This window comes from Pseudoliparis swirei, chromosome 22 (assembly GCF_029220125.1).
Source record: "Pseudoliparis swirei isolate HS2019 ecotype Mariana Trench chromosome 22, NWPU_hadal_v1, whole genome shotgun sequence".
Classification (NCBI taxonomy): Eukaryota; Metazoa; Chordata; class Actinopteri; order Perciformes; family Liparidae; genus Pseudoliparis; species Pseudoliparis swirei.
The window spans coordinates 2,330,867-2,344,640 of NC_079409.1; the positions used below are offsets into that span (position 1 = coordinate 2,330,867).

Here is a 13,774-nt window from a genome sequence, read left to right on the forward strand (position 1 = left end):
GTACGTGTGTTGTAAGTACCTGTTTGTGTGTGTGTGTGTGTGTGTGTGTGTGTATGTGTCAGGAAACAAAAGGCACTGTGTTTGTGGGAACGAGAGATACAAGGAGAGAGACAGAGAGAGAGAGATAAATAGACAGGGAGAGAGGGAGAGAGAGAGAGATAAATAGACAGGGAGAGAGAGAGAGATAAATAGACAGGGAGAGAGAGAGAGATAAATAGACAGGGAGAGAGGGACAGAGAGAGATAAATAGACAGGGAGAGAGGGAGAGAGAGAGATAAATAGACAGAGAGAGAGATAAATAGACAGGGAGAGAGGGACAGAGAGAGATAAATAGACAGGGAGAGAGGGAGAGAGAGAGATAAATAGACAGGGAGAGAGGGAGAGAGAGAGATAAATAGACAGAGAGAGAGAGAGAAATAGACAGAGACAGAGAGAGAGAGAGGGAGAGGGAGAGAGGAAGAGGGAGAGAGGGAGAGAAATAGACAGAGAGAGAGAGAGAGAGAGAGAGAGACATCTTTGCTGTGGCACGACCAGAAAGCAGCACGTGGAAACACACAACACACACTCGCAGGTTTGCGTACATTCACCACGGGCCGATATTTTAGTTTTAACGAGCGCACACACACACACACACACACACACACACACACACACACACACACACACACACACACACACACACACACACACACACACACACACACACACACACACACACACACACACACACACACACACACACACACACACAGAATGGAGGTCCATCATGCCAGGCCACAGTCTGGCAATTTCTCTTTGCTCACCTCGACAATACAATACAGCCTTTATTTGGAACTGCCATTTTTAAGGGGGTTCCCCGTGTGTGTGTGTTCCTTGGATGCACACCACTGAAGGGCTTTCCCCTACTTGGTTTTTCCTCTCTCTCTACACACACATTTGTACTTCTACACTTGTGAGGACGTTTTCTGTTCAACTGAATATTAGGCCACTAAATAGTAATGACCTGCCCATGCACACACACACACACACACACACACACACACACACACACACACACACACACACACACACACACACACACACACACACACACACACACACACACACACACACACACACACACACACACACACACACACACACACACACCTGTGGCGCCCCCGAAGCCGCCGTGCGTCATGTTGCACACGGTCCTCTTCAGGTTGTGCTCGTAGACCAGCTTCAGCTGGTACTGGTCCCCGTGCTCCACGTTGCCCGCCGTGCCTGAGGAGACAGGGTCAAAGGTCACCGACACAGGGTCAGACCTTGTGAGTCCACCACATGAGGTCAAAGGTCACCGACACGGGGTCACACCTCGTGAGTCCACCACATGAGGTCAAAGGTCACCGACACGGGGTCACACCTCGTGAGTCCACCACATGAGGTCATAGGTCACCGACACAGGGTCAGACCTCGTGAGTCCACCACATGAGGTCAAAGGTCAACGACACGGGGTCAGACCTCGTGAGTCCACCACATGAGGTCAAAGGTCAACGACACGGGGTCAGACCTCGTGAGTCCACCACATGAGGTCAAAGGTCAACGACACAGGGTCAGACCTCGTGAGTCCACCACATGAGGTCAAAGGTCAACGACACGGGGTCACACCTCATGAGTCCACCACATGAGGTCAAAGGTCACCGACACGGGGTCACACCTCGTGAGTCCACCACATGAGGTCAAAGGTCACCGACACGGGGTCACACCTCGTGAGTCCACCACATGAGGTCAAAGGTCACCGACACAGGGTCAGACCTCGTGAGTCCACCACATGAGGTCAAAGGTCAACGACACGGGGTCAGACCTCGTGAGTCCACCACATGAGGTCAAAGGTCAACGACACGGGGTCAGACCTCGTGAGTCCACCACATGAGGTCAAAGGTCAACGACACAGGGTCAGACCTCGTGAGTCCACCACATGAGGTCAAAGGTCAACGACACAGGGTCACACCTCGTGAGTCCACCACATGAGGTCAAAGGTCACCGACACAGGGTCAGACCTCGTGAGTCCACCACATGAGGTCAAAGGTCAACGACACAGGGTCAGACCTCGTGAGTCCACCACATGAGGTCAAAGGTCACCGACACAGGGTCAGACCTCGTGAGTCCACCACATGAGGTCAAAGGTCACCGACACAGGGTCAGACCTCGTGAGTCCACCACATGAGGTCAAAGGTCAACGACACAGGGTCAGACCTCGTGAGTCCACCACATGAGGTCAAAGGTCACCGACACAGGGTCAGACCTCGTGAGTCCACCACATGAGGTCAAAGGTCACCGACACAGGGTCAGACCTCGTGAGTCCACCACATGAGGTCAAAGGTCAACGACACAGGGTCAGACCTCGTGAGTCCACCACATGAGGTCAAAGGTCACCGACACAGGGTCAGACCTCGTGAGTCCACCACATGAGGTCAAAGGTCACCGACACAGGGTCAGACCTTGTGAGTCCACCACATGAGGTCAAAGGTCAACGACACAGGGTCAGACCTCGTGAGTCCACCACATGAGGTCAAAGGTCAACGACACAGGGTCAGACCTCGTGAGTCCACCACATGAGGTCAAATGTCAACGACACAGGGTCAGACCTCGTGAGTCCACCACATGAGGTTAAAGGTCAACGACACAGGGTCAGACCTGGTGAGTCCACCACATGAGGCCAAAGGTCAACGACACAGGGTCAGACCTGGTGAGTCCACCATATGAGGTCAAAGGTCACCAACACAGGGTCAGACCTGGTGAGTCCACCACATGAGGTCAAAGGTCAACTACACAGGGTCAGACCTCGTGAGTCCACCACATGAGGTCAAAGGTCAACGACACAGGGTCAGACCTGGTGAGTCCACCACATGAGGTCAAAGGTCAACTACACAGGGTCAGACCTCGTGAGTCCACCACATGAGGCCAAAGGTCAACGACACAGGGTCAGACCTGGTGAGTCCACCATATGAGGTCAAAGGTCACCAACACAGGGTCAGACCTGGTGAGTCCACCACATGAGGCCAAAGGTCAACTACACAGGGTCAGACCTCGTGAGTCCACCACATGAGGTCAAATGTCAACGACACAGGGTCAGACCTCGTGAGTCCACCACATGAGGTCAAATGTCAACTACACAGGGTCACACCTCATGAGTCCACCACATGAGGTCAAAGGTCACCGACACAGGGTCAGACCTGGTGAGTCCACCACATGAGGTCAAAGGTCAACGACACGGGGTCAGACCTGGTGAGTCCACCACATGAGGTCAAAGGTCAACTACACAGGGTCAGCCCTCGTGAGTCCACCACACGAGGTCAAAGGTCACCGACACAGGGTCAGACCTCGTGAGTCCACCACATGAGGTCAAATGTCAACTACACAGGGTCAGACCTCGTGAGTCCACCACATGAGGTCAAAGGTCAACGACACAGGGTCAGACCTCGTGAGTCCACCACATGAGGCCAAAGGTCAACGACACAGGGTCAGACCTCGTGAGTCCACCACATGAGGTCAAATGTCAACGACACAGGGTCAGACCTCGTGAGTCCACCACATGAGGTCAAAGGTCACCGACACAGGGTCAGACCTCGTGAGTCCACCACATGAGGTCAAAGGTCACCGACACAGGGTCAGACCTCGTGAGTCCACCACATGAGGTCAAATGTCAACGACACAGGGTCAGACCTTGTGAGTCCACCACATGAGGTCAAAGGTCAACAACTTTCATGATGGCGGCGCGCACGGACGCAGCGGCCCCTCTCTGTCCTGACCATTTGGTGTTTTGTTCCGTTTCTAAATGTTTGTGCAAAAGTTCGTCCAAAAATTGTTCGTCTTCGCCTCGTCTGTCTACGTCGGAACCCAAATATAGTCGCCAGGTTCTGTTAACCATCGGCAGGACCAAACTACACGGCACTCTGGACGCTGAACAAGCGGAAACACTCATGAGCACGGATTACTTCGCCCTATGACCACACCGACCACACGGACTCGACTGCCACTCCTCCCCAGAAAGGAGGCGCCAGCGTTGTGAGAGGAAGCAGAAGAGGGCAAGCGGAGGAACCTGAGCTAGGCTAGCGGCTGAGCCAACTCGTCCAGCCATACCATCCATTGTCATGGCTAATGTGCGATCCTTGGACAATAAAATGGACCACATTAGACTGCTGCAGACGGAGCAGCGAGACGTGAGGAACTGCTGTGTGCTTATCTTCACGGAAACATGGCTAAACGACAACATCCCGACTTTGCTGTGAGACTGGAGCAGCTAACATGCTACCGAGCGGACAGAGCGCCGACTGATAGAGGGAAAACTCGCGGCGGGGTATGTGTTTACATCCGGGACGCATGGTGCCGGGACGCTGCCGTGGTATGTAGACACTGCTCACCACTGGCGGAGTTTATGATCGTAAGGTGCCGTCCTTTTTATCTGCCGAGGGAATTTACGGCGATTCTGCTAGTCGCTGTTTACATCCCCCCGACCTCCAACAACAGTGATAGAAATGCGGCACTCGGTGAACTGTATCAGGCCATCAGCGAACAACAGACGGCTCACCCAGACGGCTTCACCATCTTTGCTGGTGATTTCAACCATGCAAACCTTAAGACTGTCCTTCCCAAACTACACCAGCATGTTGATTTCCCAACAAGAGGAGACAACATTTTGGATCTGGTCTACACAACCCACAAAGGAGCGTACAAGGCCTCCCCCCTCCCCCACATAGGTCTCTCTGACCACATCACCGTCATGCTAATGCCAGCATACAGACCCAGAGTGAAAGCCTCCAGACCGGTTCTGAAGCAGGTGGGTGTGGCCAGAGGGGGCCTCCTGCGCTCTCCAAGACTGCTTTGACTCAACAGACTGGGGAATGTTTAAACAGGCAGCCACATACAACGACCACACTGACATTGGGGAGTACACAGACACTGTTACTTCTTACATTAGCAAGTGCATTGATGATGTGACCCATGTAAAGACCATCACCACTGGCTAACCAGAAGCCGTGGCTAACAGGGAAGTCCATCGGCTGCTGAGGACTAGAAATAGGGTCTTCAGAGCTGGGGGCAAACGGACCTGAAAACAGCGAGAGCCAACCTGTCCCACGGCATCAGGAAAGCAAAAATTCCTACACAAAAAGATAACCCGGCACTTTAAAGACAGCAGAGACACACGCAGCCTGTGGCGGGCATTCAGACCATCACAGACTATAAACCCACGCCACAGAACTGCGACAGCAACATCTCTCTGCTAAACAACCTCAACAGCTTCTTTGCCCGGTTTGAAGCACAGAACAGCACTCATCCACACAAGACTCCGCCCCCTCCCCACGATCAGGTTCTGTGCCTGTCTGCTGCCAGCGTGAAGAGGACTCTCTCGTCTATCAACACCCACAAGGCAACAGGTCCAGACAACATCCCTGGTCGTGTGCTGAAGGACTGCGCAGAGGAGCTTAAGGACGTCTTCACGGATGTCTTTAATACTTCTCTGAGACAAGCTGTTGTTCCATCATGCTTCAAGGTAACCACCATCATACCGGTGCCAAAGAAATCCACTCCGTCCTGCTTCAACGACTATCGTCCAGTGGCACTGACCCCCATAATCATGAAGTGCTTTGAACGACTAGTCATGTCGCATATCAAACCCATTCTCCCCCCCACTCTGGACCCTTTCCAGTTTGCATACCGGGCCAAACGGTCCACGGAGGATGCAATCTGCTCTGCTCTCCACCCAGCCCTCACCCACCTGGACAAATAAGACTCCTATGTAAGAATGCTGTTCATAGACTTTAGCTCAGCATTCAACACAATCATCCCACAACAACTAATCTGCAAACTTGACCAGCTGGGGCTCAACACCTCGCTGTGTAACTGGCTGCTGGACTTCCTGAGTGAGAGGCCACAAGCTGTACAGGTCGGCAACAACACCTCGAGCAGCATCACACTCAGCACAGGGGCCCCTCAGGGCTGTGTGCTCAGTCCCCTGCTCTTCACCTTGCTGACTCACGACTGCAAAACCAGCTACAGCACCAATCACATGGTCAAGTTTGCAGACGACAACATTGATAGGTCTCATCACCAAGGATGACGAGACCCTCTACAGGAGGAGGTCAACCTTCTGACCACGTGGTGCAGAGCCAACAACCTCCTGCTCAACAACAGCAAGACCAAAGAGATCGTTGTTGACTTCGGAAAGGCCACACCCATCACCCACCACTGACCATCAACAGTGCGGACATTGAGCAGGTCAGCAGCACCAAATTCCTGGGGTGGAAATCAGTGAGGACCTCTCGTGGACAGCCAACACTACATCGCTGGCAAAGAAAGCACAGAGGCGCCTCTACTTCCTCCGGAAACTGAGGAAAGCAGGAGCCCCCATCCATCATGTGCACCTTCTACCGCGGCATCATGGAGAGCATCCTGGCCAACTGCATCACTGTGTGAGGCGGAAGCTGCACAGGCCACAGCAGGAACGCCTGCAGCGCATAGTGAAGGCAGCTGGAAGGATCATGGGTGCCTCACTCCCCCCCCTCCCATCCCTGCAGGACATATACAACACCCGCCTCACCCGCAAAGCGACCTCGATTGTGAGTGACCCCTGCCACCCCTCACACGGTCTCTTCAGCCTCCTGCCCTCTGGGAGGAGATACCGGAGCCTCCGGACTCACACCGCCAGGCTGTCCAACAGCTTCATCCACCAGGCGGTCAGGAAGCTGAACTCTCTCCCCATCCTCCCACTCCGTCCTCTTTCAGACTCACATGTCTGAATGCTGCTAGCACAATTTATGTTGTCTATATGTTTACATGTTTCTTACTATTTTTGCACTTTATGTTGTCTATGCACTTTATGTTGTCTATATGTTCACAAGTTTTTTACTATTTTTGCACTCTATGTTGTCTATATGTTGCACAATTCACTTTATGTTGGACAGAAGAGAAACGCAATTTCGATCTTCTGTATGTTTGCACATATGGAAAATTGACAAATAAAACTGACTTTGACTTTGACACGGGGTCAGACCTTGTGAGTCCACCACATGAGGTCAAAGGTCACCGACACAGGGTCAGACCTGGTGAGTCCACCACATGAGGTCAAAGGTCACCAACACAGGGTCAGACCTCGTGAGTCCACCATATGAGGTCAAAGGTCACCGACACAGGGTCAGACCTCGTGAGTCCACCACATGAGGTCAAAGGTCACCGACACGGGGTCAGACCTCGTGAGTCCACCACATGAGGTCAAAGGTCACCGACACGGGGTCAGACCTCGTGAGTCCACCACATGAGGTCAAAGGTCACCGACACAGGGTCAGACCTCGTGAGTCCACCACATGAGGTCAAAGGTCACCGACACAGGGTCAGACCTCGTGAGTCCACCACATGAGGTCAAAGGTCACCGACACGGGGAGAGACGCTACCTGAGACGGCGAAGATGGAGCACTTCCTGGGGTGAAGCACAGCCAGGTGGAGGAGGTCCGAACACCTGAGGAGACGACAGAGAGACGACGTCACACAACCAACATCAGCATCCTCAGGGGAGAGGGAGGAGGTAGGAGGGGAGGAGAGAGGGAGGGAGGGAGGAGGGAAGGAGGGGAGGAGGGAGGGAGGAGACACCTCACCACAAACCCCACGGAGAATTGAACAACAAGGGAGGAGGACATAAGGGAGGAGGACAACAAGGGAGGAGAACAACAAGGGAGGAGGACAACAAGGGAGGAGGACAACAAGGGAGGAGGACAACAAGGGAGGAGGACAACAAGGGAGGAGAACAACAAGGGAGGAGGACAACAAGGGAGGAGAACAACAAGGGAGGAGGACAACAAGGGAGGAGGACAACAAGGGAGGAGGACAACAAGGGAGGAGAACAACAAGGAGGAGGACAACAAGGGAGGAGGACAACAAGGGAGGAGAACAACAAGGGAGGAGGACAACAAGGGAGGAGGACAACAAGGGAGGAGGAGAACAAGGGAGGAGAACAACAAGGGAGGAGGAGAACAAGGGAGGAGGAGAACAAGGGAGGAGAACAACAAGGGAGGAGAACAACAAGGGAGGAGGACAACAAGGGAGGAGGACAACAAGCTGTACTCACGAGACGAACTTGCCCACCTCCACCTGGACGACGGCGTGGTGCAGCTGCACCTCGAGGAGCAGGGCCTCGGCCGCGCCGCCTTCGCCGGTCTTGTTGTTGGCGTGCGGGGAGAAGATCCTCAGCATCCCCATGTAGCTGCCCACCACCACCTTGTCTAGAGGGGGAGGAGTCACGTGTTGAGTCCACACACACACACACACACACAGACACACACAGACACACTGACCATGTCCGGTGCCGCTGTTGTCCACGTCTCCGACACACAGGCAGCCCTGGTCGAACTCCTCCCCCTCGCCGAGCGACGCCGACCACCAATCACGGGCCTTGAACAGAGACATGCCTCCTCTGATTGGCCGGAGAGAGAGAAGGAAAGTGTTCCTATAGGTTCATTCGTTCACTGGTCAACCCTTTAAATTCTCAGACTCACAATACAAGGAAACACAAGAGACTTTCTCCTGGATTGGGATGCCTTGCTCAAGGGCGCCACAGCGGCGGAACAAGCGTTCCTTCTTCACTCCCGCAGAGATCAAGCCGCCACCGGCCGGTTCCCCATCAGCTCGGACCACTAAGAGGCTCTCAACGCCCGTGTGCACCTGCAGCCAATGGCAGCGCAGGAGACCAGGTCACATGACCCCGGGACTAAGTCTGCTGAGCAGGTGGGAGGAGCAGCTAATCCAGGGGATCGTCTCCAGACCACCAGCCGGGTGTTAAAGGAACAGTACACCTGTTACTGCGTATAATTATTGTTTATTCCTGAACATGATCACACTTTAAAACAAAATGAGTAAAATACCAAAACAAAATGGCAGGAAGGTAAATGGACACAAAATATATCAACAGTTATATTTCTAACTTTAGGTTGGTGGATTCCTGCTTTGCTTCAAATTATTATATCTAACCTTTTTACACCCATCAGGAAACACTTTAAACTTCGGCTATACAAAAACAAATCAATACAGAATATATACATATGTATGTATATATATACATACACACACATATATATATATATATATATGTAGAGATACACTACCGTTCATAAGTTTGGGATCACTTAGAAATGTCTTTATTTTTCAAAGTAAAGCTCTGTTTTTTCAATAAAGATAACATGAATCATAAATACACTCTATACATTGTTAATGTGGTAAATGACTCTTCTAGGTGAAACGTCTGGTTTCTAATGAAATATCTCCAGAGGTGTATAGAGGCCCATTTCATCATCACTCCAGTGTTCTAATGGTACATTGTGTTTGCTAATCGCCTTAGAAGACTAATGTCTGATTAGAAAACCCGTGCAATTATGTTAGCACAGCTGAAAACAGTTATGCTGGTGATATAAGCTCTACAACTGGCCTTCCTTTGAGCTTGAAGTTTGTAGAACAAAAATAATATTTCAAATATTAATCATTATTTCTAACCTTGTCAATGTCTTGACTATATTTTATATTCATTTGATAAATAAAAGTGTGATTTTTCATGGAAGACACGAAATTGTCTGGGTGATCCCAAACTTTTGAACGGTAGTGTATATACACATGTATACATACACACATATATACACACACATATATATATGTATACATATATACACATCTATATATATATATATATGTATACACATCTATATATATACATATATATAGATGTGTATACATATATATACACGCATCTACATATATACATCTACATATATATACATATATACATATACATACATATATATATTCTTATGTTCATAAATATACTTTTAAATATAATATAATTCACACAAGCTCTGAATACAGTACGGGAGTGTGCGTGTGTGTGCGTGTGTGTGTGTGTGTGTGTGTGTGTGTGTACTAGCAGCTCTGTACTAATTACTGCTCTAATAGATAGATAGATAGATAGATAGATAGATATATACTTTATTAATCCCCAAGGGGAAATTTGTCGAGTCAGTAGCAGCAACACACAAGAATAAAAAACCAAAACACAAAATATGTGATCTGGCAAGAGGTGAACTGTTGTAGAGCCTCATAGCCGTCGGCAGGAATGTTCTCCTGTATCTCTCCTTGTGGCAGCGGAGCGTGAGGAGACGTCTGGAGAAAGTACTCCTCTGTCCCTGTAGGAGGTGGTGGAGAGGGTGGTCCGGGTTGTCCAATATGGACACCAGTTTCTTCAACGACCTCCTCTCCACCACCTGTTCCAGGTGCTCCAGCTGGCAGCCGATGATGGAGCCAGCCTTCCTAACCAGTTTGTTAAGACGGCTGGTGTCACCCCAGCAGACAATGGCAAAGTGCAGCACACTGGCCACAACCGACTGGTAGAACAACTCCAACATCTTGCTGCACACGTTGAAGGATCAAGCTTTCTCAGGAAAGAGTCGACTCATCCCTTCTTGTACACAGCGTTGATGTTGGCCTTCCAGTTCAGTCGGCTGTCGATGGAGCTCCACCATGTCCACGTCCACTCCCAGGACACTCAGAGGTGTAGGAGCTGTCGCCTTCCTCCTGAAGTCCACCACCATCTCTCTGGTCTTGGCCACGTTCAGCCGCAGGTGGTTCTCATCGGCCCACTTTACAAAGTCACTCACCACTGCCCTGTACTCCTCCCGTCCATCCCTAATACACCCGACCACTGCAGAATCATCAGAGTACTTCTGCAGATGGCATGACTCCGTGTTGTACTGGAAGTCACTGGTGTACAGGGTGAAGAGGAAGGAGACAGAACAGTTCCTGTGGGGCTCCAACATCACTGACCACCGTTCCAGACAGCACACGGCCCATTCTGACAAACTGTGGTCTGCCTGTGAGGTAGTCAGTGATCCAGGAGATGGTGGCAGCCCTTCTCACTCAGCAGCAGTGGCTGGATGGTGTTAAATGCACTGGAGAAGTCAAAGAAAGTGACTCTCACAGAGACACGGTTCCATCCAGGTGCGACTGAGCGCAGCAGGTAGATGATGGCCCACATGAGGCTGGTAAGCCAGAGGGTCCAACGATGATTTCACCTGCGGCCGGAGGTGGGCCAAGACCAGCCTCCAGCACCTTCATCACATGGGAGGTGAGGCGACGTCGGTAGTCGTTGAGGCCAGATGGTGCTGACTTCTTTGGGACAGGGACCAGGCACTTCCACAGCACGGGACTTCCCCAGCCTCAGGCTGAGGTTGAAGAGGCGCTGCAGGACACCAGACAGCTGGGTGGCGCAGGTCTTTAGGACCCTGGGGCTGATGCCATCAGGACCTTCAGCTCTGCGCTGGTGTAGTTTCTCCAGCTGTCTTCTCACCTGGTCAGTCGTCACAGAGAGGGGAGGCTCGGTGGATGTGCAGCTCAGCAGGGGGACAGAGGGGAGGAGGTGTTTGGGAGGTGTGATGTGTGGAGGAGACGGGAGGCTGTGAACTGAACCTATTGAAAAACAGTTCAGGAGCCCCTGGCTGTCTCCTCCCACCTTGAAGCCAGTTATCTGCTTCATGCCAGACCACACCTCCCTTGTGTTGTTCAGCTGGAGTTTGGCCTCCAGCTTCCTCCTGTAAGTCCTTGCCTCCTGAGCTTCACCTTTAGGTTGCGCTGGGCTTTCTCAGCTCATCCCTGTCTCCAGACCTGAAAGCAGCTCAGGGCTTGTTGTTAGTCCGTGATGGGATGGTGGTGTGTTCACAGAACTTGATGTATTCCGTGATGCAGTCGGTCATACTGTTGATGTCCTCAGAGACCACCTCCTCACAGTCCTGGTGGTCACCGCAGCCTCTTCACTAGAGGAACATACCTGGGTGTCAGCGGACCAGGTCATGATCAGACCTGCCGAGGGGAAGGGCAGTGGCAAGTCCAGAGTTTTATTGTTCCTTGTTGGGCAGTCTATGTATTGATGGAAGGTTGGCAGAGCTTTTTCCAATGTGGTGTGGTTAAAGTCACCAGTGATAGCCATGAATGCTCCAGGCTGATGATTCAGCAGAGCAGACACAGTGGAGTGGATGGTGTCCACAGCTTCCTCAGCGTCAGCTGATGGCGGCACGTACACGACAACCACAATGGCGGACGTGAACTCTCTCGGCAAATAGTACGGGCGCATCCCCACGGCCAACAGTTCAATGTTCGCTACAGAAGCGCTCCTTCACGCACACATGGTCCGGGTGGCACCACCGTTCATTCACATAAACAGCGATCCCGCCCCCCCTCTTCTTACCGCTCTGTGTAGCGTCTCTGTCAGCCCCAACAGTCCTGAAGCCGGGCTGGTGTAAGGGCTGGTGTAAGGTTTGGGTCACATTCAGGCCACACACACACGAGCACACACACACACACACACACACACACAGGCAAACACACACACACACAGGCAAACACACGCACACACACGAGCACACAAACACACACACACACACACACACAGGCACACACACGAGCACACAAACACACACAGGCAAACACACACCTGGTTATCGTAACAGTTAATTGACACTCGTGTTTCTTGTGTTTCATGACACGGAACAAGATAAACGAGCACGAGCTGTTTGAAGTCGCGCGCTAACACCGTAACACCGGGGCTGAATTAGCTCGTGACGTTAGCTCGCGCCAGGTTGGACAGCAGCTTAGCGGGAAGAGGGCGCGCGGGTCGCTGCCGGTTACTTACCGTCTTACCGTCACGCACTCGAATCCCGGTTCCTCGGGAAGCCGACGGTTGGTTGTTCCTCCCTCGCTCACTCAGAAATCACGCAGCTGGTCGCGGCCATCGTCCTGTTGTCATGGCACTGACGCTCTAACGGAGAAGCCGAGTGCTTGTGCGCAGGAACGGAAGTAGACGGAGTGCCGGGAAAATAATCTTTTTTTTTCTCTCAAGCTAATAAATAAGTTCAACAAAAAGAGTAGAGAGACGTTCACCCACGAAAAGCCCTACCCTTTTATTAATATAAATATATAATATGAGTTAAATAGTTAACTTCATGTTTTCAGGGCTCTCAAGTGTCACGCATTGAGCGTGACAGTCACGCATTTCGGTCTTACGTCACGCACTCCCGCCACACATCGTATTTATCAGGCTGAAAAAAAACTCGGCTATTTAATGTTTTAATGTGCCGCAGCGCGCCAACATGAGCCGCGCTGCCCTCACCGTGGAGGAATCAAGCGCGAGGAGCCACTTATCAGCCAATCAAAAAGAAGATAGAGATGTCACTCTTGCCTGTCTTCAAACTTGAGAGCCCTGTTAATGACATGTGGTTCAATTAAGTTCTCACTCTCTTAAACTTTAAATCTTGAAAGAAATAATGTGTTGTGTTTGTGCGTGTGATTTTGTGTGTTGATGTCAACTCAGCTGTCATAACAAGCAGCAGGAGAGCACCGTGTTAACCTCTTGGTATCCTGCATGCTCAACACATCAGAGCATTGTTTGTTAAGGCGGCCCACAGCATTTATCACTTTATTTACAGGCCTAGGAAAAGGGCCCAAACAGCTCTTTGTACAAGTAAGATGTATTATAAAGAATTTAACGTAAAGACAGGACATTTGTGCAATATAATTAGGCATGTTTTTTTGTTATTGGACCGTGTTGAGCACACTGTGTTCTTGAAATATAGCTTTGTTTTTTACAATATTCTACTCAAAACCTCTTTTCTTCTCATTGTTGAGTGATATTTAAACCGCGTCGCCCAACTGCGCCCCCCCCCAAAAAATTTCACCAGCCGCCACTGCCCATCACATGTCAGATACA

At 51.1% G+C, this 13,774-nt stretch overlaps 1 protein-coding gene across 1 annotated transcript in view; it reads right to left on the reverse strand.

Annotated features, from left to right (window-relative positions):
* LOC130213197 (protein PTHB1-like) overlaps positions 1-12,787 on the reverse strand; it is a 20,042-nt gene extending 7,255 nt beyond the window's left edge. Inside the window, exons 1-6 of the mRNA XM_056444664.1 lie at positions 12,701-12,787; positions 8,529-8,787; positions 8,328-8,446; positions 8,102-8,255; positions 7,431-7,495; positions 1,150-1,263 (exon numbers count right to left, since the gene is read on the reverse strand). Of these exons, the coding sequence (XP_056300639.1) occupies positions 1,150-1,263; positions 7,431-7,495; positions 8,102-8,255; positions 8,328-8,439 (445 nt within the window). The 5' untranslated portion in view covers positions 8,440-8,446; positions 8,529-8,787; positions 12,701-12,787. The remainder of the gene's footprint in view (positions 1-1,149; positions 1,264-7,430; positions 7,496-8,101; positions 8,256-8,327; positions 8,447-8,528; positions 8,788-12,700) is intronic.
* Between the last annotated feature and the right edge of the window lie 987 nt (positions 12,788-13,774).